Genomic DNA, 27,577 nt, shown 5'->3' with positions numbered 1-27,577 from the left:
TCATCCACCAAGATTTGTCATAATCTATCCACAAGTTTTTGAAATATCGTGCTTTTCATCAATTTTGGGCCCCATCTCTCAGCCCCATCTCATCATCTCAGTGAAGAATCACTGACAAATTAAACTAGATGGTATTCATAGAATACTTACCCTGCGCAGTCTTGTGAAGGACATGGTGCAAGACAACTCTTCTTTTATTTTTTTTTTCTTTGATCAAATATGGTGCCAGACCAGTTTCCGATGAAGACACTTTTATCAAACTACATTTCCCACTTGTATTTGATCAATTGGTTAAAGTTTTGCATTGATCGGTTAGCGGTTTCAACAATCGCAGATAAAAAAAAAATTCATACTAACCGGATCAAGTGATGTATATGTCGAATTATGACGTCATGATGAAGGCACCGATTAGATCATCATTAACAAATCTTATTCCCCATGGGGAGTACGTGACAATGAACCATGTGTACATTTTTCCATGGAACGGCTTCGGAGATGGAGGTGCAAAATCTTTCGGTTTTTCCAAAGTGGTGCCTGCACCACGTGACCGATGATGTCATAATTATCATAAATCCCTCCAGGAGGAGGTGCACCGATTTGGAAAAATTTGTGTCGATCAGACTAACGATTGCTGAGAAAATGAATTTTTAAAATGCAGGCATGCAAGTACGGCACACGTACACATGGCACACGTACGTGACCGTTCGCTTAACCCTGCTCTTCTCTTTGCGAGCACAGGGTAATTATCATATCCGGATCTTTCCCAAAATCGAATCAATTCGTCCTTGGCACACACCCAACCTGTCATGTGACATTTGCCGCTAACAATTATGACGTGCCATTCCCACACTGCATACATAAGAAGTGGCCAATCCAAGCAGATTAAAGGAGTGACACTCATTGCTGGATGAATCATAACTTTAATAAATTCATTTCTCGGGAAATATCCATTGAGACTTTTGATCTGTTGCTTTGAGGGACAATGTCCATGGCGCATAATTTCTCATTGTCTCTGCTCCATATTAACTCACATTTTCTTACAAGTCAACAGTATAGGTAAAGTGCAAAGTTTGAAGAGAAAAAACAGAGAACTTTTATTGTAAACTAGTAGGTGTACCCGGCATTGCCCGGTGCTGTTCTACTTCTGTTGGCATTTCGAAGAAATCAATTTATATTTGTTCTAATTTCGTGTGTGTCTAAGGCCGCCGATTTTGTTTTCATCGAAAGTTGTACGCCGCTGTTCGTATTGAAAGATTTCGGTGCCAAGTACTTCAAAGTTTCCCTGCGAGATGCTGATATTCAGCCTTCAACGGACCAGAAATCGGCCTTTGATGTGCTCATGGGGATGGGGAGACGGTACGATCAGATGCCCGCTGAAAAGTAAGAGCTGGTTATGGCTCTGATTGACCGTTTTGAGCGTGTTGACTCCAAGTAGACACCTTTTTAAAATCATATCCAGCACAGCACAGGTTTCTATAAGAAAAACATGCCAGACTATATTGTAAAAACAAGTTTTAATCCTTTATTGTTTTTCACATCAGACGATACAGTGAACATAGGCATCCTGCATTTGAATGGTCTTCGATCTTCAATGTCTTCTTAGATCCTCCTGGTCCAGGATTTATATTTATATACAACAAAAAATACAATTAACAAAGGAAGACAGACAGACCATTATAACCCTTAAAGTGGAGGTCTTTCCTTTAGAGAAATTGCAAAGCAAGCCAAGGTGTCAGTGAGTACAGTTTCCTACACCATCAAAAGGCACTTCGAAACTGGAGGAAACTCTAACAGGAAGAGGTCTGGCAGACCCAAAGCCACAACACAATCAGAAGACAAGTTTCTGAGAGTCAACAGCTTGCGTGATAGGTGGCTCACAGGACAGCAGCTTCAATCACAGCCTAACACTGGTCGAAGTAAGGAAGTCTCAGTTTCAACTGTGAAGAGAAGACTTCGAGCTGCAGGTTTGACAGGTCGAGTGGCAGAAAGAAAGCCATTGCTAAGATGGTAAAATTAGATAAAGAGGCTTGCCTGGGCCATGAAACACTGCCAGTGGACTACTGAAAACTGGAAGAAGGTCTGATGGACCGATGAATCAAAATTTGAAATCTTCGGTTCATCACGCAGGGTTGTTGTACGCCGTCGAACGCTGTCGAGTAGGTGAAAGGGTGGTTCTTCAGTGTGTGACACCAACTGTCAAACATGGAGGACGAAGCATGATTATCTGGGTCTCTTTTTCTGGATCCAGAGTCGGCAACTTGCACTGACTGGCACCCTGAACCAAAAGGGCTACCACAGCATTTTGCAGTGCATGCATTACGCTCTGGTCTACGCCTAGTTGGTCAGGGGTTCATCCTACAGCAAGATAATGACCCAAAACATACCTCCAGGCTATGTCAGAACTACCTCAGAAGAAAAGAACAAGACGGTAGGCTTCAAATCATGGAATGGCCAGCACAGTCTCCAGACTTAAACCCCATCGAGCTGGTTTGGGATGAACTGGACAGAAGGGTGAAAGCAAAGCAACCTACAAGTACAACACATTTGTGGGAACTTCTGCAACAGTGTTGGGAAGAACTTTTCGAACAATATTTGATTTCCATTGTAGAAAGAATGCCACGAGTATGTTCGGCTGTTATATCTGCAAAAGGTGGCTACTTTCATGTGTCAAAAATTTTGATTAAATTTTGTTCAACAAAACGATTCCATGATTTCTTTTTTATCTAAAATTGTTTATTTGTTCTTTGCTTTCATTTCAGAGTATATTGAAACATTAAACTGCTTAAATTTCAGTAAAAACTGGAAAAATGTGGGTGTTCTAAAATTTTTGACCGGTAGTGTATGTCTGTATAAGCTTTGTACATCTGGATTTGGGGATTTTCTCCCATTCTTCCTTCCAGATTTTCTCAAGCTCTCTCCAGTTGGATGGGGAGTGTCGGTGAACAGCAATCTTAAAGTCTTTCCACATATTCTCAATGGGATTCAAGTCTGGGCTTTGGCTGGGCCACCCACAGACTTTCATGTACTTGTTCTGAAGCCATTCCGGTGTTGCTTTGGTTATATGCTTGAGGTCATTGTCCTGTTGGAACATAAATCTTCACTGCAGTGTAAGGTCTTTTGCACTCTGAAGCAGGTTCTCCTGAAGGATTATCAATCTCTATGTCTCTGTATCAGCCAAGGATACATATATATCAGCCAAGGATATACCAGCCTTTTTGCCAAGGACTCTCTTCAGGATCGTTACTGAGCCCAGGATGGCTTACAACTGTTGTTCGTTTGTTGTAATATTCCCAGGGATGGTTTTTAATATCTTTGTGAGGTTTTTTGTCATCATTCCTGTAGGTCCAGCCATTACTGGTACAACTTTGGCATTCTTCAGCTTCCAGGATCTTTTCACTTCATTCTTGAGGTCTTGGTGTTTGATCATTTTCTTGATTTCTGCATCGTTTAGTCTAAAATCACTGGTATTAACACCTCAATCAGCAATGTGTTCTTCTCTTTTTTTGTATCTAAGTACGTCACCTAGTCGCAACGCTTTGTTTTCAATGTTCACGCTCAAGGGGATCATGAGGTTGTACGTGAGAGGTACTTCAATGTTTTCACTGATTTTGGTTCATGTTCCCACAAATTCTCTGGAACTGGGACATCAAAATTTTTGCAGATGTGCCAGTGGTTAACATTACAAACTCTGTCGTGTCGTTGTGTGAACAACTGTTCTGACATGAGCTGCCTTTTTTTTGTGTGTTCGTTCATTAAGCGTAACAACTTGCTCTCTCTGCTAACACAACTCCACCCCTCACTGATCTCTTTTTTCTTCTCTCTCTCTCTCTCTCTCTCTCTCTCTCTCTCTCTGAAGAAAATGCAGCACTCTCCTCCCACACCTCTGTCGCTCTCTCGCTGTCTCTGTCTGTATCACTCTTTCTTTCTTTCTTTTTATCTTGTTCTCTCGTCTCTCTCTCTCTCTCTCTCTCTCTCTCTCTCTCTCTCTCTCTCTCTCTCTCTCTCTCTCTCTCTCTCTCTCTCTCTCTCTCTCTCTCTCATCCCTCCCTCCAGCAGTGTATAGCAACGTTTGGTGAGGCATTGCTCTCCCCACCTCCACCACCCTTCCTCGCTCTTCTCCCCTTCCTAACTCTCCCTTCTTCACCCACTCCTCGTTTCCCCTCCCTTTCCTCTGTCCTCTCTGCCTCCCCTCCCCCCTCCCCCGGGGCATGGCACGGGGTTCGGTGCAAAGCGATTAATATCACGGAGTTCGGTGCAGGGCGATTCGTGTCACGGTGTTCAGAGCGAGACGATTCTGCAGCTTGGAACCATCTGGCCGGAAGCAAAGTGGAGCCGCTTCCGGTCATGGTGGTCGGCCCATGTGCTGGCCAGGGACCAATCAGAGCGCCCGATTCGGAAAATGACATCGCTTCGGGTCGTCACTCCCACCCGCACCACGGGATCTATAAAAGGACGGGTTGCGGAAACGCTAGTGTCATCGTTCCTTCTCGTCGTTCCTGTCTTCATTCCTGTCTGGCTAGGGATTGACAACCTCCCCATTCACCTGCTAGCTCCGCCCTTCTTTACCAATTCGCCTGCTGACTCCGCCTTCTTCACCACCTCTCCACCCACTTGCTTCAGATTTCGCCTCTCTCCACCCATTGGCTTATGACTCCAAGTCCCTCCCTTCACGCCCGACGTTTGCGTCTCATTCTCTGGACCGACGCTAACTGCACGAGTGCTACGAAGCAAGAGACGACGCGCCAGCTGTCAGGGAGGTATCGCCCAGTGGAGCATCCCCCCAAAACGTATTGGTGGCATGATCGGGCTGGCAATCGTGCAAGGTATTGAGAGACCTTTTTCCTCATCTCCTCTCCTTTTTCTCTTCATCGAGTTGTGTGTGTGTGTCCGTGTCCTGGCGCCTGTCCTCGCTTAAGTTAATATTGTATAAGGATTATATTGGGATAACTCTGCTCTGTCTGCTTTTGTAATTTGCTTGTATATCGCCGCATCTCACATTTCTTCCTATTCCTGCTTCAGACAACAACAAACATCATTCACTGTGCCACATACCTTTCCTCGCCTGCCTGTTAATAAATCCTTTGTAGAAATGTTCCCAGCTCGTTTTCGTCCTTTCCTTCATTGATCTAGCATGGTCCGTATCCTAACTTAGCCAGGACTTTATTCCCAAACGACCCGTTCCTTTTAGCCGGTACATCATTGGCAGTGTCGCTCGGCTGCATCTGATCCAGTAAAGTGATCCGGTTCGGACTAGGCGTACTGAGGGCATGTTCCCCAGTAATTAGCTCACGTGATTAATTAGGTAACCCGATTAACCAAAAGACGGGACGACCCTAGGTCACGTGGTTGAGTTATTGGCATTCACGGTTGGTTAGCGACCCGCCGTGTCACGGAATTATCGGTGTGCGATGGCCTGCAATTCCGGGGAGTCTGGTGGGAACCCGAGATAGCTTCCCCCCCTGGTGGTCTTCGAAACACCCGGCCCGCAACAGTACACACATATACAGTTCCTATATAAAATCTACATCGCCTTTCAAAATTTTCACCTTTTGTTGCCTTATAGCCTGGAATTGAATTCCATTAAAACAGGGTAGTAGGCCAGCCAATATGGGATATTACACTTTTTGGGGCATCACGTGTTAATAGCAGGCACACATGCCGGATCAATGAGTCATAGGATAAAAAAAGGTGTGGGTGGATGCCACCCAGGATTCTCAATTTTTAGGTCATTTTCAAGGTCATAAAGGTAAAAATGACAAAATGATCATTTTCCTTTATTTTGGCAGAATTAAAACATTTTTGGTGCCAATATCTTTATGCATTCTTCTTTTTTCATGTTTTCATACACAGACAACAAAAACATCATGTAAACTTTTGAATTTACAAAGATGCACAACACAATGTAACATAAAACTGAAGTTTCGAAATGCAATAGTCTGAGTACCTATTAAGGGAATCAAGTTTCTCACTGGCAGTGAACCAAGCTGAGAAATTGAAATGTTAAGTCTTAGGTTACTGTAGATTAGTTCAACAACAATTTCAATGTGGCTAAAATGTACTATGTGCATGTTTTTATGGAAAATCTATTGCCCAGCTGGGTTACAACATTCTACCGCATCACAGCCACATGCAGAAGTGCACTTCAGTTCTTTTTTAAAGTAAGTGCACCGAGCTGTTTGGCATTTGGATTTGCACCCACAGGTCATCAGCTGGAGGCAGGCATCTGGAATTGGGGGCAGTCTTGTCCAGATAGGTACCAGGCAAGTCTTCTCCTTCACCCAGGCAGCGGTGTCCACAAGGGATGGTATCCTAATGCATTCTCGATCTGCTTGCAACCAGATCTTTGCCTGGTAATTCGCACGTTTACTGTGCAGATCCAGGGAATCTCTGGTCGGAGGCAACAAATCAAGGCCCTTCTTGGCTTTACCAAATACATAGAATCTGGCTTGATCCACACTTTGCTGTGCAGGAACGCCATACAGATGACATACAAACTGCTCAACTTGGGCGAGTTCTCCATCGTGACCAATTCCACTGACTAGGAGTGGCTGACTCTGGAAAGTTTTCCAGCACGTCTTCTTCCCATGGCCACTGAAGGCTGAGGTTGTGTCACAACCTGTTAGTGCATGGAAACTCAGCAAGTTTTCCCTCACAGGTTGTGGCAGCTTGTCTAAGACAGCATGTATTGGATAGCACTTCCGCTTCTTTGATGTTCCAGAAACCATCCATACTTGAGCAGCTCTGGTTGGCATGAAGTGTAGGAGAAGCAGCAAAACATCTGTGTCACTGAATATGACCACCAACCTTTCATATCCTTCACTGACTTCCTCACATGAATGGAGTATCAGCCTTGTATCAGCCTCTTCGTGGTTGCCATGAAGTCTGACTGTTTCCCTTCTTGTTGATCTGGCATTGGTTGCATTGGAGAATCCACCTCCTGTTACCACTTCACATCTTTCGGGGAGATCTTCGCCCTTCTGCATGATCATCTCAGAAAGGAACCTTGCAATATCTGCCTTGTTCTCATCTGAGGCGATGAAATTGCTCCAAACCTGGGGTAAGGGGACATCTGGGCCATCAATGATCTTGCGAATCGGTTTCTTCTTGCCCATTCTCTTTGCTCGAGTCACAGCCTTGATTGACATCTCCAGTGTAGCGGTCAAACACTACGTCAACTCTTGTTGTGTGTTCACCAAAGTGGTTCGTCACAGTGTGCATAAAGACATCAGCATAGTTGCCAAATGTCTGGCAACCATGGGGCTTCCCAAGTGTCTGGATTAGTGCATGACCATCAATCAGCACACATGTCTTCATATCAGCTTCTGGAACATCTGAGGGTACACTTATTCCAGCCATCAAGATACTGACCAGCTTTGCCTTTGGGGTTGAGTTCATCTGACCTCCGAGCTTTTCCAAAGACAGTGGCACTGGGGCAAGCTCATGCTTCAGGATAGACTCCATTTCAACTGACCGGCCAGCAGTTACGGCATTTAGTAGCCGCTGCATAAACTTTCTGTCAGCCTTGATGGATTTCTGTGCACTCTGCCGAGTTGAAAATTGCCGTCTTGTACATATTGGCAAAGGTTTTTGAGTAGTGCTTTCTGAGAGTATCATAGAACTGTACACTTCCATCAACCAGTCGCTGCTTCACATTTGATACCAGGAACTGCTTCCCTCAATCTTCTGCTGTGAGGAGATCATTGACCACATCATTGTGAGGAGTGTTGCTCGTGAAACAAGTGGGACATCCCTATCCTCGCCTTCATCTTCTCCATCTTCTGGTGATGCAGTGTGCACTCTGAAAACATCAAACCTTTCAAGCTGTTTGGCAAGCTTCCTCACATCAGCAGCATCACGCTTCCGTCGTGATGCAAGGCTATCAGAACGATTCAAAAGAGATTCTTCCTCTTCATCTTCCAGGCCAAAGAGACATCTGGTATCCTGCGAGATGCGTGATCGTTCTGACCACGTGACACAGAACCTGTCTCTTGCTTGGTCATTTCTTGTGATACCAATGATGCCATTTTGCATCTTGCAGGTTTTGTTCACCCATTCTGTGGCCTGATCAGCTGGCACCTGGTTAAAATGTCTCCTTGACCTTTTCACAACGAAGTTCCCATCCATGAATTCAGCAGACACCTCTGGTGCTGTCTTCTTGAGGCATCTCATGCCTGCAAGATAGACAGGACCCCATCTGGCATAATTTGTGTGGTCATAGATAGTCGGCCATGGCAACATTGCAGCAAATGCCTCCAGATGCAAAGTCCAGTTGCCCTCCCTCTCAGCCCTGATGAAGTCCAGCAGGATCTCCACCATACCCATGTATGCTGACCACAATCTAAAGTTTGGGGTGTCTGTGTTCTCTCAAAGTCTTCAATCAGGTTTTGAACCTTCTCACTGCTCAGGACATTTGACAGTTGGCCCACTGCAGCCTGGAGGTCTTCTCTGACATTGCCCCCTCTGTTTTGTTTGAACAGCTCAGCAACATTTTGGGCAAGTTCTTTCACTTCCACATCTTGTTGCAGACTCTTCTCAACCAGCCATGATTCAAACAAAGGCCACTTTATCCTCCACAGGGCTTCATATGTCAGCTGGTGTCTCCTTACAGCATGATATTAGGCTTTGCCATCCAGCATCTTCTCTGTTGTGTTTGTGGCAAACACACCTGCTTCTGTCCACAGGTCATCCAGTCCTGCACTTTCCATGTGCTGCCCAATAGCTTTCAAGAAGTTGAAGCAGATATGAAGTCCTCCCATGAGAAAAATGACATTCTCATACTTCGGATTGGCCCATACCAGTTCCTTTCCCCGACTGTAGAGTGGCTGGTCTGCTGTGATTATTGTGTGCTTCTGCCCCACATGACTTGATACGTCCATAAAGCGATGGATCACAGTGGTGAGTGTATCATTGTCATCTGCTGGTGCTTTGCTTGAAGTATGGAAAGCATCCCTGCTGTTGTTACAGGAGGGTCAGAGACACTGATGGCTTCATTCAGTGCTCCCAGGCAGGAACGGACTGATCATCTTCACCATCATGCATCCGTGACACAACCCAGGCCAAATCTTTGGCGTGGGCCTTCTCTCTTTCATCGTCTTGAGCATTGCTGAACCATTCCATCTCAATCTTCTTCTGTCCACTGAAAGATGGTGAGGGTTTCTGCCCTGATGCTAACAGCCTTTGCAACTCATGCAGAGCACCAGGCCTTATATCTCTTGATCTTAAGAGGCTCTTTCCACCTGGGCCTTTTCCACTTGCAGTATCTTCTCTTTGTTCTGGAGATGGACCTCTCTGCTAGACCATCAACTGCGTGCAGTGGAACGTATTCTTTCCATCAAGAGTTGCTTCAAGCACATCTATGTTGTCACAGGAACAGTGGATCATCTGCTTCTTGACAATGTTGTCTGGGACATAGACATAACCGTTCTTGGCAAACCTGTCCAGTATTTAATTAGCTATGCTCGTGTCAAACCTTCGAACAGTGTCAATGCCTATGGTGTGGTTGGCTGCATGGAATAGGTCAACAAGAGCCTCAGAGCGAGTAGCCTGGTGGAGAGCGAGCCCAAGACCAATGTGCTTTGGTGTCAACTTCCATTTATGGGACACCCCATAAACAATGTCTTGGGCAATACTGCACACAGTCAGTTTGATGGTATTGTCTTCATCTGTCTCCTCATAAAGGTTATTTATGCCCCGAAAGAGCAAGCGAAGGAACATATATGTATATACAAGCTCTCTGGGATCACTTGATCAACATGCTCTTGATCAAGTCCATACCATGTGCTCGAGTGTCCTGGTGTGTCGAGCAGATCCTGCCTGACTCTGAGGGCAACGTGCACCATTTCTTGAAAGATGTTACCTTGTGCAAACTTGAGTGTTCCACCGTCTTCATCTTCAGTTGATTCCGATTCTGATGAGAACATTCCATGCTCTATGGATTTGGTCAGTGTTCTGGAGATCAAGAAATCTGACTTGTCACCGGGGTACATCAGGAGTGATCCCCTGGATAGAGGTTTCACATGACTGGCCTTTGGTCCAACGAGCTCTTGAACCACTTCATAGAAAGTTGTTCTCCTGGACTGGAATTTTGGTAGTACATATTTGCCAATTTCACTGCTCATCCTCTCGTATCTGTCATATACGTCACTCATGTCATACACGTGACGAGACAAACCTGCACACAAGTCTCTGCATATCATCATCATCATGCACTCATCCTCCACTGGCTGTTGTGATTCCCTGGCTGATCCTGGTCTTGCAGAGTGTCTGTCAAAGGATACCAAACAAGCAAGATGATAGCAACCTTCAGCTGCGATCAGGTCGCTGACTCCTGACAATCTTGAACTCATCACCGGGTGAAGTTTGGAACGCTCAATCAATTCTGCAGACTTCTCCAGAGTTTCCACCCTGTGAACTTTTCTTTTGCCCTCTTCTTGGCAAAACATGCATAGGGCCCAATTCATTGCTCGTTGGGTGCTTCGTCGGGTGGGTACTGAAGTAGTGCTGGAGCATGGATCAAGACCACGATGGGATGCTCGCTGTGCTGATGACTGGTGCTGTTTCTTTAGTCTGCTTAGCTTGCTTTCAGAGGTGAATGTGGAGTAGCAGGTTTTGTGCCACCTGTGTTCCATTGCATGGAATTCTTCGTCTGAAAGCACCTAAAGTCTCTCAAGGATGTATATATTGGTGGTGTCACCCAGTTTTCGCCTCTGATCAGCGACTGTCCTTGTTCTGTTTTTTTCCTTCTGTGGATGCTGTGCGGAGGTCACTTGAACTGCTCTGACAAAAAAAGGCATGTGAGCTTGTCTGTGTCTTTGCTCTCTCTTTTACGCTTGATACTTGATACAGGGTCTATGGCTGGCTCCTATACTACTGCTTTCAAACTGTGGAAGTTTCTAGCGATCTGAAAATAGTGTACACAGTGGTTATATCCATGTAACAACGATCAACAAGAACACCGAGCACACTGCTATATACACTACATCCGGTACATATTTGGCAGGAAGCCTGCCTATCTCCAACTGGAAAGAAAATACCAACATGTTAATGGTGTGCAAGTTCTGGTAGTACTGAGAACAAAGTGACATTGGACATGGTAAAATACCCATAAGAATATAACAGAAAAATGGCAATGTTTGCCTTTCATTCTCTTAAAACTATAAATTAAGGTATATTTTCAGTTTAACCAATCACAATGCAAAAATACACTTGCTACAATATACAAGCTTTGGTTTTATTGATATGTTCAAGAAAATAAGCACCGGTTTCATCAAAATAGGCAAAGCCCCAAAATCGACCGGCAAAGACCTTGGTTACCTTCAAAATGACCTTGAAATTGAAATTTGGCGATGGCATCCACCCACATTCCTTTTAGCTTGCCACGGTGGAATGAACCAACATGGATGCCTGCTATTAACAAGCGATGCCGCAAAAAAAAAAATTCTAGGGGACTTTTCGATTTTTGGCTGGTCTACTTGGGGCAGAGGTTCCAGAGGACACAACCTTTAACCTCCTTTATTCTTTCTTAAACAGGGTCGATGGTTCATAGAGGAGTCGTAAAACAAATCACGCACATGCGTGCAGACAAATACAGTACATGAGAACATTGGACTTGACTTTAAGTAGACAAATACAGCCGCTGAGTTTGGGGCTATAACTTCCTGGGCATTCTGCGGACCAGCAACATCGATCGATCGATCCATCCATCCATCCATCCATCCATCAATCCATCGGGACCATACTCTGTGAAGAGCGTTGGTGCTACCTAAGCAGTCTCCTTGGCTATTGGACACAGTATACCAGCATGCTGGCACTCATTTTGCCGACCTGGTCAACCAGGTGTCAACCAACCCACCAGCAGGCACAGTCAACCCCACCTGGTATTAATTCAAAAGCCAAGAGGGATATGAACTCAGGATCCCAGGATCCCAAGCCCACTACCCGAACCATTAAGTCAACACCAGGCATAATGACAACCAACTCTTCGACAAAGAACATCTTCACGACATGAAAATACACAAAGGTTGTGCTATTATTTATATGGGTGCGAGATGGACCATGAAGACTTCCACGAGGGAGACACAAGTTTGGGTTCTTCTGAACACTGATGGGAGGGACATATCCGGGGCTTGTGAATGCACACGGTAAGTTTAAAAGAAACTTTTAAAATGATCATGTTTACTATTGTTGTGGGCCGGGGTCGGGTGAGAAGACCACCAGGGGGGGAAGCTATCTCGGCTCCCAACAGACTTCCTGGAATTGTAGGCCGTCACACACGGATAATTCCGTGATGCGGCGGTTCGCTAACCGACTGTGAACGCCAATAACAAAACTCGAACAAAAGTGCCCTGGCGAGCAGAAACGAGTCTCTGAAAATGCACACAGCGCATGCACAAAAGGCGTTATTAAGTATTCACACGTGATTTCGAAAATCCCTTATTGTTGCCAACCCATGGTTTGTCCGTACTCTTTTTGAGAATGCAGAGCGTCAAGCAAGGAAGCAGCACATACCATTTTTCGTCTTCAGTTTGACTCGGCCAGGGTTCGAACCACCAACCTCCCAGGCTCGGAGCAGATTCTCCAAACGGGAACTCATATTATTCTCTCATGGACTATTGAAGTGGCGAAGGAAACTTTTCATTGATGTCCAAGAAAATATTTTGATCAAAAAGCCAAGAGCACTATTGCACAACAATTTTTTTTAATACAAGAATAACTGGGTTTACAGGAGGTAATAAAACTAGAAATTTACTATATTACACTGCTAGTAATGTTTATAAAAAGTTCTCAAACAATCTTTCGCAAATATAGCACATCTCAAGGCAGCCTGAAGAGACATTCAACGACGGCCTGCTCGAAGGGCAGTTCCATCATCATACATCCAGCATCACTCGTGGGAATCAATGTAAACAAAACATATAATATACTTTAATATGTAAATGAGGGTGAATGGGTACTCAAGCTTAAATAAATCCCCCCCCTCCCTCCCCACCTCACAATCAGGGAAGAAGAACACCCATAATCTTTACAAAGTGCACCATCACTTAAAGCCAATGGTTCCAGCTTGGCCTATCAAATACAGAGATCACCTTGCATGCACACACTTGAACAGTATACAAAGCTGTATACGAAAGGTGGGGTATACCGAAGGATAGCTTAAAAAATATATTCGTGGAAACTTTGTTCCATGGAAGGTTCATGTCGAACAGTGTGTTTCAGGACAGCCTCGTGTTAAATATGAAGGTAAGAGAGCGTTACTATACTTACAAATATAATATACACTCAGTGCCTATAGAAAGTGTACACCCCTTTTTCAAAATTTTCTCCTTTTGTTTCTTTATGAAATTTGTATAATTTGTTTTTCACGTGGAACTTGTGGGTTACGATGTGTAAATAAAGGTGGAAAAAGTCTGATTTCAAGCAATTGAATTCCAGGTTATAAAGGAAACAAAAGGTGAAAAATTTGAAAGGAGGTGTACACTTTCTGTAGATGCTGTAAATATATATATATATATATACTTTTTGAAAAATCACTTTCCAGTGCAGACCGACCGTTGAGGAAGGACTGAATAGTGAAAATAAAAGAAAAAGACGACAATATCATAATCTATTAGTGACAGGTCCATAATACACCTCAAATTATAGCTTTGTTATATACAATGAATAATGATTGTCAATATGCACCTAACACTGGTGTTTACATTAAAAAGAAAATCCATAGTGTTTGCCTTTTTATATCAAATAACTCAAATGCACAGACAGCCAAACGACCAGGATCTGTGAAGGACATTCATCCAAGAGGTGTTGTGGCCTCCCTCCCTCGTTACCATGCTGGATGAGCCATATTAACTTTTCTCTACTGTACAGGTTCGAAGATCGTGGGAACATATGGATGAGAACACATGCACGCACCATGGCAGAGAAGGAGTTTGTTGTTGTTATTGTTATTGTTGTTGAAGAATACACAATTGGCACTCATGGAAGAGCATGGTGAGAGAGAAAAAGAGACGGTGTACTGACAGTGGGACAACAACAGCAGTTGCAGGTGAAAGGTGTCTCAGTTTGTGTAGCAAACTGCAGAGGTAGAAATGAGATGGTGGTGGACAGAAGACTTGAAGGCCAAAAGAGTAGAACATGAGATAAAGATATCAAGAAGACGGCTCCATGTACCAGAATAAGTCGGTGTTTGGAGGTATGAGGGTGGAGAGTTGTTGAGGAGTGGATGAATATAAGTGAGCTTTCGGCTTAGACTTGGAAAAGGTAACAAGGTAAGAGCTTATGGTTGTTTGTGGTTGAACGTGTAGCCTGGGGAAGGAGTGAAACAAAGGGATTGGGGGGTGTTGTGGGGAGAGGGGTGTGATAGGTTGAGAGTAACAAAACAAAAACAGAGTCGGTATAATATTGGAAGGCGACCAACTTGTCTGCGGTGAGCAAAATGTAGACGACGACAAGACCTCCTGCCACAATACTTCAAAGACACAGAGGGTGTTACATTCCATGGCTTCAAGGAAAGGGGGGAGGGGGAGGCTGTGACATGAGAAACGGCACCACCAGCCAATAGGTGGGAAGATAAATATATTCGTGGCATTTCAGATGAAACAACAGAAAATTAATCCTGACAAGGACTAGAGTCGGTCTACATCGGCAAAAAGAGACAAGGACATCAAATTTCCCAAACTGAATGTTGACAGAGGTACGCTAACCACCATTTGAAAGGAGGTGAAGCAACGTTTCAGGTTTGAACCCTTCTTCAAGGCAAGAGCGGGTTTCAATAAAAGCCTTGTAGACCCTTGTAAGCAGAGGAAGGATTGGCCCTGCAGATCATTGTGAAGCTACTGCCAGCTTTTGAGGCCTTGCGGATATTTTGCCAAGATTAAATTTAAGGTGAGATCCAGGAACTCCAGATAATGCATCTCCCAGAGGTCGCCCACAGAAATAAATGAGGGATATGAAGGCCAGTCCCAATCGAGGGATAGAGTATGAGAGTTCTGTACATGAAGAGGCATGTTCCAGGTATATGGCCAGATGCTTATTTCCTTAAGCTGTCACAGCCTACTTGGTGAAGCAGTGAAGAACAGTCATGGCGAGAGTGAAGTTATCTGCAATTTCCAAAGACAAAAAGGTCATTGATCTCGAGCAACAAATGAGCACGGAAAGCTACTTTAAGGGATTTTGGCCTCAAGAGGGAGTTCATGGGATGGAATACCATACAAGGCAAGTCTTGGTTGCAGGCCAAAATACTCTTCTCCATTAAACTGCCAGACACGTTGGTGGTTCCCCAAAGAACTGCCAGAGATGGACACTTTAACGAATACCTTATCTGAGGACCCTGGGAGAACTGAGGACGAGCAGGAAATGGTGTAGGTTAAGCCGAACATGATACAGTGTGATGGAGAGCGTGAGCCACAGGAAGAAATATCGGTTGCAAATCAAAGCAATTGCGGAAGGCTTGAGTTGTCACAAAAGGCCTTGGATGCAATACTGCGAGCAGTGGTGTAAGGACCGATGCCAGACCACCTGGAATGGTGGCAGTTCAAGTCACTGTGGATGACAAAGACAGAGAGGTGGTGTGTGGTTGGTTAAGAGGGAGTCAAAGTAAGCTGAGCGAGTCATCACACAGAGTGTCGTCAGTATCACATTTGAAAGGGCAGCCGGCCACATACATAAACTGCTGACAAGACATTGCTGCAGAGGAGGACAGGGTTCCAGAGATATTCATTTGGGATAGGGGGAGAAGGGGGCAAGGGTCATGTAAAAAGAAGCTTAGGAAGTACACCACCACAACACTACCAGGAGCAGCAGCACAATGTTTGGGTGTGCAAAGCAATGCAAAGCCGAACGAGGAAATGAGACGAGCGAGTCCGGGGTATCCTGCGAAACTACATGACGGGGTGAGGCAGCGACTCCAAGGCAGTCATCAACGAGATTAGAGCATAGGCCTCTGATGTTTGTGGGTCATTTAAGGATAGGATTGTGCTTATCTGGGAGAGGCATTGTGGAGTTTGAGAAGGAAGAGCGCACTTGTGTGTCTACATTTACAAGTTTGTTCATAGATACTGATATTGGTAGTGTGGAGACACTGTATAATGGCTGTGGTGAAAAACAGGGGTTCTGAATGTTTTCAGGAAGACTGCACTTTACCTGTGTGAAGCACCGTTATTAATGGGTTTATACTATCCAGGTATATGTTGAAGGGACAATAAAAAAAGAATAAAAAACAGGGAAGAGCACCGACAGAACATCCTCTGTCAAGGGTTCGACCTTCGTGGTAACAATCACAGAAACATTTGTGGAAACAAATAGAAACCCTGGATGGTGAAATTAATAAACCAGAAGCAGAAATAAACAATTTTCCTTTTACGAGGGTACTTCAAGGTTGATTTGAACTCTTCATTCTATAAAATCAAACGGTTTAGGAATCTTGAAACCACACCTGCTTACATATATGTACAAACTTGTCGAATCGATGTGGAAACGTCTTTGATGGCAGATTGGCAGGGACTGCAAAGCAGCCATCTCTCTTCAGGACTGGTCTCCCATATCTACATATCTCTCGCACAGATTAATCCCATCTCGTCTTCAATTATCCGACCCCTCTTCCCACCCATGGTACGCTGAATCATGTGGTGAGGCAGCTGTGTTGAACCAACTTGCCTTCTCTTCCTGAAAGGCAAACCCGACTGACGACAATCTCAGTGCATTCCACAAAGCCAACAATTGTGTGTCCACTCTCGTGAGATCCACAAGACCACGTCTGTCCAACCTCAAGATTGAACTTAAAAACTTGTCTCCCTCCTCTAAAACTTTGTGGCACCTTGTTAAGTCTTATCTCTGGAGTATACTCCCCCTTCCATCCCTTCCCTTTCTTCAAATGGCATCACAGCCGACTCCGCTCGTGAGAAGGCCGAATGCCTCAATTCTGTGTTTGCTTCCAAATCTTGTGTCCTCAACCCCTCACTCTCTGTACCCACCCTTCACAGTCACACCTCCCACCCCCAAGCCCACCTCTTTCCCAATTTTTCCTTCCTGAGAGTTTGCTTCTGTATCCATCTGGAACTCTCCTACTCATCATTCTTCCCCACCTCCCTTATTTGTCCAAGTCTCCTCTACTGTGTCCCTCAACCCTGCTGTTGGTGTTTCCCCTCTCTCTTTCGACTACTCCTTTGGTCTGTTGCGTCCTGATACATTCTGTGTTCTATCTCTTCCACGAGCCCCAACTTCACACAAAAATGGGTCCACAGAGATGAAAATTATAAGGTCCCAAGTCTGGACTGAACGAGGGATGGTTTGGCAAGTTAACATCTCTCCAGCAGAGGAGTTGTAGTGGTCAAGTTTGCTGTGTGAGGGCGAGCATTATCGTGCAATGAAGTCTTGCTTTGACACAGAACACCTCGTGGTTGTCTGCATATCGCTCATCTCACTTCAGACATAACAAGTCACTAATACTGCGTGCATTGTATTTCTCCAATGTTCAAGAAACTCCAAGTGAAATAAACTGTTAAAATCCTAAAGCACTCGACATTGCCGCAGGATTTCCGGTTGATGACCGAACCTCGACTTTCTTTGTGGTGGAGGTCAAGAGTCTCCATTCCATGATGGTTTATTTTAATTCAGGCATGAAATGATGGATACTGCAGTCATCACGTGTCATAATCTTCTTCCATAAACCATCATGGGTAGCATTCCAGAAGCTCTGCTGCATTGAACACGCAAATTGCCTTTTGATCGAAACATGACGTCCTATGGTTGACACACACCTTGCACCGACATTATCAAAGAGATGCATCACTGTGTGAAGTCTTTTGCAAATTTCCACGACTTTGATGTTCTCATTCACAAATAACTTAATCATACGCCTCTGAGCCACAGCATGGATGACCGTGATGGCCACTATCTCGGTTTTATCCAGAATGCTTTGACATCACTTCCTGGATAGCTTCGGCATGGTACGCAGTCATTGCACAAAATTTCAGGACGAGATGAATATTTTAATGTTCCACGATTAAAAGTCCATTTCAACCTTGAACCACCATCTTATTGCAATAAAAAAAGTGCTTCGTTTTTGCTTATCTACAGCTTGCTTGTCCTAAGTGGTTGATGCACTGCAAAGAACAGTCAACTGGGCAAGAATCAACGACGTGATGTGGTCAAGACAACAGGAAGACGAACAGAGCATTTCCCTGTGTGGTGCAAAGTTAAAAGTTCATTTAAGAAAAAAAAACATATAAATGACTGACATTCATGGCATCTTTTGAAATGACGAGGACAGATATGCTGGGACAACACCACGGGCAGGATAATCAGGTCCATTTTTTTTTTTAAAAAGGCCCATGTTGCTTACAAGCATTTTGTGAAAACAAGGTTGTTAATGTGATGAAAATAAAGCCATCGATTTATCGGGTTAATACCAGCATTACGTTCACCGTACAATGACAGAAGACCAGAGTTGGTTTTGTATTGTGGTGGAAAAAAAAAAAAAAAAAAAAAAAACAGACAATAGTGATCAAAACAAAGTGTTAATCACTTTCACAGCATCAGAACATGGAAAGGAAATGTATAAACGGTCCAAAATATGGAAACAAACATGTGGCACAAGACAAGACAAACTGGCTTGACCTCTCCTTGGGTGCTCGCTGCTTCTAAGAAAGCCGCGTGGTTCTCCGAGTCATCCTCATGGCAAGCTTCACATCATTGGCTAACAGGAAGGGGTTTCGTCGGCATTATGATGACGGGAGACTGGCCTGCTTTCCCGAGTGAAGCGTCCCTGCTCTCACTTGCCCGCATCTCGTGAGACGACAGGAGGAGGGCTGCGCGCATGGCTTCCGAAGGGCCGGGTTCTTCATGAAGTGGGCCGAGCAGAACTGCCGGCTTTGAGGACAAGCGGGTAGCGATCGCCGTGTTACGTCCAATTTCATCGCACCCTGGAATGAGAAAACAAGTGCTGCACCTCAGTGGTTCAATTGAGCAGTGCTGCAACTAAATTTCTTACAAGCACTTCATTTAAAATATTAAATAAATAAATAAATAAATAAATCGGCAAGTCAGTACTTGAAAACAAAACACTCGATGATGTTTAGAAAAAGATGTTTCAGTGACATCTTCTTGCAATGTTTTCAACCAGTGCCACAAGACATGGCTCACTTATTCAGGCTAGTGCTGCTGCATCTCATCTTGTACTCCGAGAGATAGCACAAGGATAGAAACCCCAAAGGTCATAGTATTGTTGAGGTTCTGCGAAACGCACACTCCCCCGAGGCAATGGCACACAACATATAGTGGTTCCCGAGACAGTTTGGAAATTTTCTTGGAAATCTTGGAAATGCTTGGAAATTTTCAAAAGTATTCGTTTTAGATAACCCTTCCCTTATGTGTGGTGCATTTACGGGACAATATGCGTTGTGAGGGCTACAGGTAGTATTTTTCTTCCCATTTTTTACCCATCTTTCATTCTTTACATTATCTTGCTTTGCTGCACACGTGAACCCGTCCTTCCTTCATGCGTGCACACCAAGGACCATAGCAACAGGGGCAAGTCATTTGCATACGTGCACCATTTCCCTTTCAAATTGCGCGCCATTATCCCACAGACATTACACCACGGACTTCACCAGACTCGAACCCCAGCGTTGCAACATTTCAAACACCATCAAGATTCTTTCACAAAGATCACCACACCATCGGACCACAACCACAGCTGGCCTACCTTTGCCATGAACAGCCACAACCATGACGCCTTGACCACCATGCCCAAACTCACCGCTACGCTGCTGCTACAAACGCCTCGACCACATTCACCACCACTCACTTTCGGACCAACAGGGAATGGCGGGAGCGCAGTGTACCCAGGGCCGGATTTACCATGTGGGGGGGCCGTGGGCACAATGATTGTGGGGGGCCCCCAAAGTTGGAGATTAATCAACAACTTAAATTATAACTGCTTTTTCATCAACAACTGAACTTGTATCTATAGATTTGGCAGATCCTGATCAGGAATGATTTGGCATACATGTTCACAAATTACAATTAAATCTGACAATATGACAATATGGACGGATTATTATTGATATGGCTGGTGACTTATCTATGAGCTGATGACTTATCTCTGAGGTCATTCTAAAATCAAATCACAAAAATGCTGTTGCTGCAAGAGTAAGAGATAGAGATGGACCAATATAAGAAAATAACAAACGACGCACGGTCATTAATCATACTACGAACTTCGACTAAAAATCTTCCAACCTCTAAAAACCCTCTGGGCAAGAGAAATCCGAAATGGTGATTAATAGCCGACTTCCAGCGACCGCAAATATACTGCAGTGTCATCCACATCAATGAACATACACACGGTGTCTTAATCAATGGATAAACTTCCTGCGTGACTTCGCGGCAGCGAACTCGGATATGATACTGTCATCCTGCTTGGAATTGAGCACATTGGATTCGGTTGCAATGATTGTCAGATTGACCAGTCTCTGCTGCCCCATCGTGGAGCGAAGATGGTTCTTGATAAGCTTGAGTTTCGAAAACGAGCGCTCCCCGGAGCAGTTCGACACCATCAGTGAGAGGTAAATCCAAAGCAGCACTTCCACGTTTGGGAAAGTATCGGTGAGTTTTCGCTCGATGAGAAAACTGTACATCTCGAGTTCAGTACGGCCCGAGTCTGGCTCTGACTCCTTCATCATGGCTTGGAACTGAATCATTTCCTCTGTGAGGTCAGGTGATAGATCTTCCTGATTCAGCTCGACGAGCTTCGAGCATGACTCTCGAATCTGCTCCACTTCGAGTTGAACAAGAGCACGCAGGAATCCAAATCTGTTGCTCATCTTGCTGTAAGCGTTTGTACGCTTTTCCAACTGCGACAGCAGTACGTCGATCACTGCAACGTATCCACTGATGCGAAAGGACTCCTTGGCGTCTAGTTCTACTTCTGGAGTGTGTCCGTAGTCCAAGGGAGCGAGGCAGACATTACGCTTTCGTCTACACGATCCGCGAGTGAATTCCTCCGTACCTGAGCGCTCCACTCCGTCAACAATGAATGTATCAAACTGATCGCGTAATGACTGCACGAAGCTCGCCAGTGACTTGAGGAGCTGCACGGCTGTGTTGAGATCGGTAGCTTGTGACTGAAGGGTTTTACTCATACGATCAAATCCACCAAGGACAGTAGACCAGAAACCAGCATAGAACCCTATCTCAAGCGTGCACATCGTTTGGTTAATTGTCTCGGCGGTGTTTCTCGTTTCATTATTCAGTTGTTCATCATTTGCGATTTCATCGAGGACATCCATGATTTTGCTGTAACCGTCTACAAGAGCTCGGGTTGCATCAGAATGAGCCGACCAGTGAGTGTCGCTGAAGCACTTTGGTACTTGCAGACCTTTGGCTTTCAGGGTGTCAAATAATCTGGCGTAGCACGATATGGAAGCTGTAAAAAAATACATACACTTGTTCCACTAATTCAAAAGAATGCTGCTGCAGGTCTACAGCATCCCACGGCCGACTGACCGACTAAGTTCAGTGAGTGCGTCACGCATGGCACAAATATTGCGAGAGGGTTCTCCTGTTTGATCATTCCCTACATCCCGTTGTATCGGCCACTCATATTAGATGTGTTATCATAAGATTGTCCTCGGCAGTTAGCGATGTCCAATCCAGTGGCTTTCAAAAAATCCAGTAATGGCGCCGCTTGCTGGAGTCCAGTGTGTCCTGTGTTGCTCAGAAAGGTCATGAAACGCTGCACTAGAGCCACGTTCTCGATGTATCGTAGAATAACTGTGAGCTGGTCGATGTGGCTTATGTCAGGAGTAGAATCGACTGACACAGAGAAGTATTTTGCCTCTTTCACACGAGCCACAATGTTATCCAGAACAGATTTTCCGATGAGGGAGATGAACTCTTCACATGTCGTAGATGATAAGTCGTTGGTGTGGCCACGACCTTGGCTGGCATATTTCTGAATGTGCTGCGACAAAAATGGATCGAATTCCGCAAGTAATTCCATTAAACCAAGGTAGTTACCGTTCGTCCGTGACCCAACAATTTCATCCGATCCACGGTACGCTAGACCACGCTCAGCGAGAAACGATATCACGCTCACACTTCGTTTCAGCACCTCCCACCAATAGGACGCAATCTCACTCACCTGTTTGACGAGTTCAGTGTCCACACGATCTGCGGATGTTGCTCTGTCTGACAAGTGGATGATATTCGCACAATGTACATGCGAACGCTCATGCCCCTCGACAGAACGACTGGCATGCTTCCAGTCATTGAATCCTTCCCCGCCCAGGGCAGTAGCGCCTCCAAAGAGCTTGCAAGCGATGCAGTACAGTTTTCTGGTTGATGTGGAGAAGCAAAGCCAGGACCTTTTCACGGACTCTCCGTTTTGTAGTCTACGGTAAAAAAGATTCTTGGAGCAGCAGCGTTTCCTACCTTCAACGAACTGTATGGATGAATCAAAGGGACCAGTCGAATTCTGCAGGGGCTCCAAATCTCGTGATGACCAGTGGTCGATCATCGCTGACGACAGTTGCTCAGGAGGCCAACATCCAATGGCATTGGCAAAGCCAGGTCCACGATCAGTCAGTATATCTCGGGCTTCTTCATCGGATGCATGTTCTTCATCGGTGGAACCTTCCGAGATGTTGGGCGAATTTTGATGCCGGGGTTGCGTTGCCAAATCCGCTTGTTCTGTCTCTGTTGGTGTTCCAGCCACTGTCATGGATGAATCGCCTGTTTGTGCAGGAGTGAAAAACTGAGATTTTCTGGGTCTTGTCGACGACGGCCTTGTGTGTTTCATCTTTTTCCTTGGAACGTTTCCGCTTTTGAGCACCACTGTCATATTTACGTGGAGCCCTGGATTTGTGCCTGTCATCACCGAAGTCGCTCATTGTGGTTTCTGCAGCTGGTGGGTACCGAGTAACCGAGATATCGTCAGAGTGCACGTGGGACGTACCAGAATCATGAACAACAAGTATGTTTCACACACCTGGAACATAGAAATCACACCGTGTTACTGTGTTGTGCGCGCCAGTAAGCAGGGTACTAACAGCGTTCCCTGCCAGCCGCAGTTTCAGTGTGTACAATACTACCCCTGCCGGCCGTGTGCTGTGCTGGCCTGGCCTAGTTTTACCACATCGACTTTCACCTTTTCACCTCTCCTCTTGCTGGACCTCTGTATTCCATCTGTGCTTGCTGGGCTCTGGCGGGCAGTGCCGTAGTTAGTTGGTCACGCTCAACCATCCGAAGAATCGATGATTGATCCAAAAAAAAGATTCGAATGGGGGCCCCCGATGCCCGAGGCATGCCCCAGGAATTTTTGACCATGTTGGATCCGTTCTGTGGACCGTGGAAGAAACGGCTTGAAAAAGCCAAAGCTTGAAAAGGACCCTCACAATGATGGACAATTTTGAAAAGATATCCTTACAAAGAGTTTACAATCTTCATTCACCCACAATAAAACTTTAGAAGCACATTTTCAAGGGATTTTCAAAATGTCATCGAAATTGTGGGGGAGGGGCCCTAAATATGGGGGGACCTGGGGCCATGGCCCCACCTGGCCACCCCTAAATCCGGTAGTGGGTGTACCATTACAGATACTCCGATTTGGACGTTCTCGCATGTAACTTGAAGCACAAGAGTGTGCGAGACTCAATTCAAAGTGACGTGGATAGCCCTCGCGTTCCACTCGATTATAACCCTCATTGGTTGTCCAGCGCGTGCTCATGGCTGGAGAGCGTAACTGAATACCCCGGCACCATGTTAGTCTCGGAGATGGATCACGTGACACAGCGCAGAGCGACAGGCCATTTCCGCTGCCGAGTCATCACATGGGTGGAGCTCGTGCCAGGGTAATCGTCCATACTCCACCACTGAGGACACTGGAAAACACCTATCGCTCTGCGTGATCAACACCCAAGCACCGCCCCCCACCAGGGGATTCTAAAAGGTGCTCTCAGTTCTATAGCTCGGGTCGGTTTTTCTGGCAAACGTTACGAGCTCTTGGTTCTCTGGCTGTGCATTCTTGGGGTCACGGTGCGGTGAACAACGGAGCTTGACGGAGCAGGTGGAGCGAGCGGAGCAGAGCATGTTCACATGCTTATTTCAATTGGGATATTTATTTTTAGATGCTGCCTACCTTCCTCTACATTTCCTCGAAGCCCAGGAACTGGACACCCCTTTTCCCATTGGCGCTTGGTTTCCACGATCACAGTTTTAAACTGACGCGACATTTTCCTGCAGGAAGATAACCCCCACGATATTTGAGGGTTTACTGTAAATATATCTGATCTCGGGGTGAATTCTGGTTGTCGTGGTTTTCCTGAGGTGACTAAAAGAAAGGGCTCTTAAGGGATAATTGGCTACAGTGAGTCAACACTGTTCACCCGGATCTCGTCGCATGTCAGGCCCGCTCGGCCTTATGTGCATACGATGTGCGTCCCCTCATCGGCGTGACACTGGATAGTTTTGAAGCTCCCAATCTGTGTGGTAACACGGCATTCAGAAGCAGATCCGACAGGGGAGTTTCCGAAACGGTGGACCGTTACGGTCATGTTGATATGACACGCTGGACTCGCACTGGACAAACAGAGCAATATAATGGAGCAAGTGTTTGTATGTATATATGTATGTATGTATTATGTATGTCTGCTCTCTACCCATTAGTTGGACACTTTGCTTTTTAATTTTTGGGAGTGATTGAGGCAGTGGTCTGTTGCCTATATACCACTCAAATAAAGGGATGTGTGAGAAGAATGCGTTGCACTGGAGTCTCCTGTTGCAATGACATGACCATACCTTCTATAATTTGTGTGCATGGTGGCCACAATGTCTCGTCACCCCTTGTACAAATTGTGACATTGCCTTTGTGTGCGGAGGTGTAAACTTGTTTCCTTTTTCAGATCAAATGAACGTAACCACGGGTGACACAAGCAATCTCAAAGAACGTAGCGCAAAATGATTCTCTGGAATGACAATGATGGAGAACAAACGGATCCAATGGACACTTTAGACTCGAGTCAAATGCTGTAAAATGTGTAATAAATTAAGAGTGCTGCAAATGTAGTAAACTTGTGGAACCCTTCAGTGTTGTCAGCTAATATGATCAAAGGCAATGTCACAATTATTACAAGGGGTGATGAGACATTTTGGCGACCCTGTACTTTGGGGAGCACTTGCACAACATTTGCACAGATACTTGCCTTCACTTTGATGAGGTTTTATAAAGAGGTGCTCACAGCACAGTAGATTTGTTTCTTATTAACAGTGCATGAGAAACTACGAAAGGCTTCTGTTGTGTGGATGCAAACAGAGACTCGCAACTCTGCTAAAAAAAAATAAAAAAACAACAACAAAAAGAAACCCGAATGGTTCAAATCAAGTCCCGTGATAAGTAAATAAGTACAGAGAGAAGTTGCCCGCGAATGGTCGAAACCACGATAGTTAAACCCAAAATACTTAGGGGGTTACTGTATGCTGAGCTTAGAAGTTCATGGAGAAAGGAGGCTGGAAGACAGGCTGGCAGAGAGATCTGAAAGATAAGTGGATGGCACATCGAACAGAGGGGTTGGGGGAGAGGGGATGTGCTGATTGAGCAAAGGGGACCTGAAAAAGAGCCTGGGGTTGAAGATGTGAATCCTCCAAGAAGTGGCAGAATAATAAGAATTTGTGAGAAATAAAAGGAGCTCACAAAGGTTGGGAAAGAGGAATATAATAAAGCTTGTGGACATCAAAGCTGGGTGGGGGGGGGGGGACGTGTGACCCACCCATGAACCACCACCCCCCCTCCCCCTGGCTTCCCCATGAACCCTCATCCCACGTGAACAATTTAATAAATGTTCTTGCATAAAAGCAAGATTAATAAGCTCGATGTTTAGGTCACAGTTCCTGTTTTCTACTGCAGCTGGTTATAATTGGCTGCGAGAGAGGTGAAGGGTGATGAGGGGGAGGGGGACGGGTGAAACGGTTTACATCACTTATTGGGAAAATGTACAGTTAGACGTGTACAAGGTCGTATGTTTGAGACACTACAATTTCCTGCATTACCTTTTGACCCTTGATCGATCTAACTACTCCAAATTAGCCAGTATTTGTCGTGTGTCTCGAGTACAACACTCACCACCGTACGCCTGCTTCTTTTGCATGGCCGTTACAGGGCAGTCCTTGTGCGCAAGCAGTAGCTGCTTGAGGTGGGCAACCTCTCTCCGTAACATCGTCACTTCACTCTGTGGCAAAATCACATCACATGGCAATGCGTCGTTAATGGACGGGCCAATGTCCAGAATAACAAAGCATCACAAAGAAGGGGAGGTAGGGAGAACAAGGGATCCAAATCAACAAACTTTGGAAAGGAAACTTTATCACAAAAGCATGTCGAGGCTCAAGGATAAGAACAGTCGATAAAACCATCAAATTGACTTTGGAGACACTTAAATCAACAAAGACACGATCAGACTGTATAAAAGATCATGAGATGCGTATGAAGAGGAACAAAAGTAGGTGAGGAGCTGCGACCTTGAATTACTGGAGAGAGGAAATGAAGTCTCGAGAGAGGAAATACAGAGAGATACAGAATTTGAGGCGAGAGGAACGTTTTGTTATGCGATCAAAATAAAACAAACAAGCAAAGTGTAAATCAGACGAGTAAATATAAACAGAAACGGACAGAAGTAAACGAACCGACAGGACAAACATTTATTTCACTTTCATATCTAAGTGAAGGGCAGAGGTTTTCGGACCCTGAACAGCACTTCAAGGAACTTCATTTGAGGTTTAATTGCACGTCGTGAGTCTTGTTTGTCAGATACAAAAATCGAAGCACATGGAGGATTAAAATGACAAATGGTGAAGGAATTTTGACTGATAAAGGAGGGAACGGGTAAACAGCTAGTTGACCGACATAAAGGCAGGGTACGGCAGGAATTTTAAAAAAAGGATCAGTGGACATGGAAGATGGCATGAGATGGCGGTGAACTGACACCTTGAAGCAGTGGATGGAAGGACAGAATTGCGCACAGAGAGAGAGAGACAAGAAGCTGTTATTCAGGCAATTCCACAAGAGGAAACAAAGGAATGCAGGTGAGAAACAAGCTTCGACTTTGATTGCTGGGTCAGGGGTGGGGGGGGGGAGAGGAGGAGGTGCTGATTGAGCAAAGGGGAGCAAGACTGGCAGAGAGATCAAAGAAAACTGAAACATCATCAACCAGTCTACAGGAAGGGATCAGTTGGCCTTGTGCAACAGCCTCTTGATTCGTGACGCCAATGATTTTCAGATCTTGTTTTCCACGGCATTTAAGAACGAGGTTCGATGAATCATCCCACAGGGAAGAACAGTACTCTGTGACGTGCTTTAAAAATACACTTTCTAGGCCATGAACTTTGCATAACCAATGAACGACTTTGCCTGGTGCAACGGCCAGTCTCTGTCTGGCTTCATTCGGCAACTTCGGGATGTGATTGTCCCAAGAAAGGTCAGGGCTAATGGTGAGGCCCAAATGTTGGAGAGACTGAACTTCTTCTCGAGGTTGATCACATAAACAGATAGTTGAGTTTGCATGATGGTTCTTGGAGAGAAAGTGAGAAG

At 45.1% G+C, this 27,577-nt stretch overlaps 2 protein-coding genes across 10 annotated transcripts in view; both read right to left on the bottom strand.

Annotated features, from left to right (window-relative positions):
• Nucleotides 1-1,883: 1,883 nt before the first annotated feature.
• On the bottom strand, nt 1,884-7,149 carry LOC147014906 (uncharacterized). The gene has a single exon (XM_085853354.1). It carries the CDS (start codon nt 7,143-7,145, stop codon nt 6,084-6,086), a length of 1,062 nt encoding a protein of 353 aa, XP_085709480.1. The 5' UTR covers nt 7,146-7,149; the 3' UTR covers nt 1,884-6,083.
• Nucleotides 7,150-12,678: 5,529 nt separating this feature from the next.
• LOC147014905 (cyclic AMP-dependent transcription factor ATF-7-like) overlaps nt 12,679-27,577 on the bottom strand; it is a 176,518-nt gene continuing 161,619 nt past the window's right edge. For 7 of the 9 annotated variants that reach the window (XM_085853350.1, XM_085853345.1, XM_085853346.1 and 4 more), the window contains 2 exons: nt 26,114-26,219; nt 18,463-18,917 (listed from right to left, as the gene is read on the bottom strand). In XM_085853350.1, coding sequence (XP_085709476.1) covers nt 18,685-18,917; nt 26,114-26,219 — 339 coding nt within the window. In that variant the 3' untranslated portion in view covers nt 18,463-18,684. Of the gene's footprint in view, nt 15,538-18,462; nt 18,918-26,113; nt 26,220-27,577 lie in introns of those variants that run through there. The other 2 variants (XM_085853348.1, XM_085853349.1) reach the window with 2 other exon arrangements.

The sequence above is a fragment of the Eptatretus burgeri genome, chromosome 13 (genome assembly GCF_056783735.1).
Source record: "Eptatretus burgeri isolate ZD-2024b chromosome 13, Ebu_testis_v1, whole genome shotgun sequence".
Lineage (NCBI taxonomy): Eukaryota > Metazoa > Chordata > Myxini > Myxiniformes > Myxinidae > Eptatretus > Eptatretus burgeri.
This window is presented reverse-complemented; position numbering and strand designations above follow the sequence as displayed.

What these genes read in the sequence shown, in the direction of transcription:
- LOC147014906 (XM_085853354.1), bottom strand. Translation starts at nt 7,145, where the DNA reads ATGTCAATCAAGGCTGTGACTCGAGCAAAGAGAATGGGCAAGAAGAAA.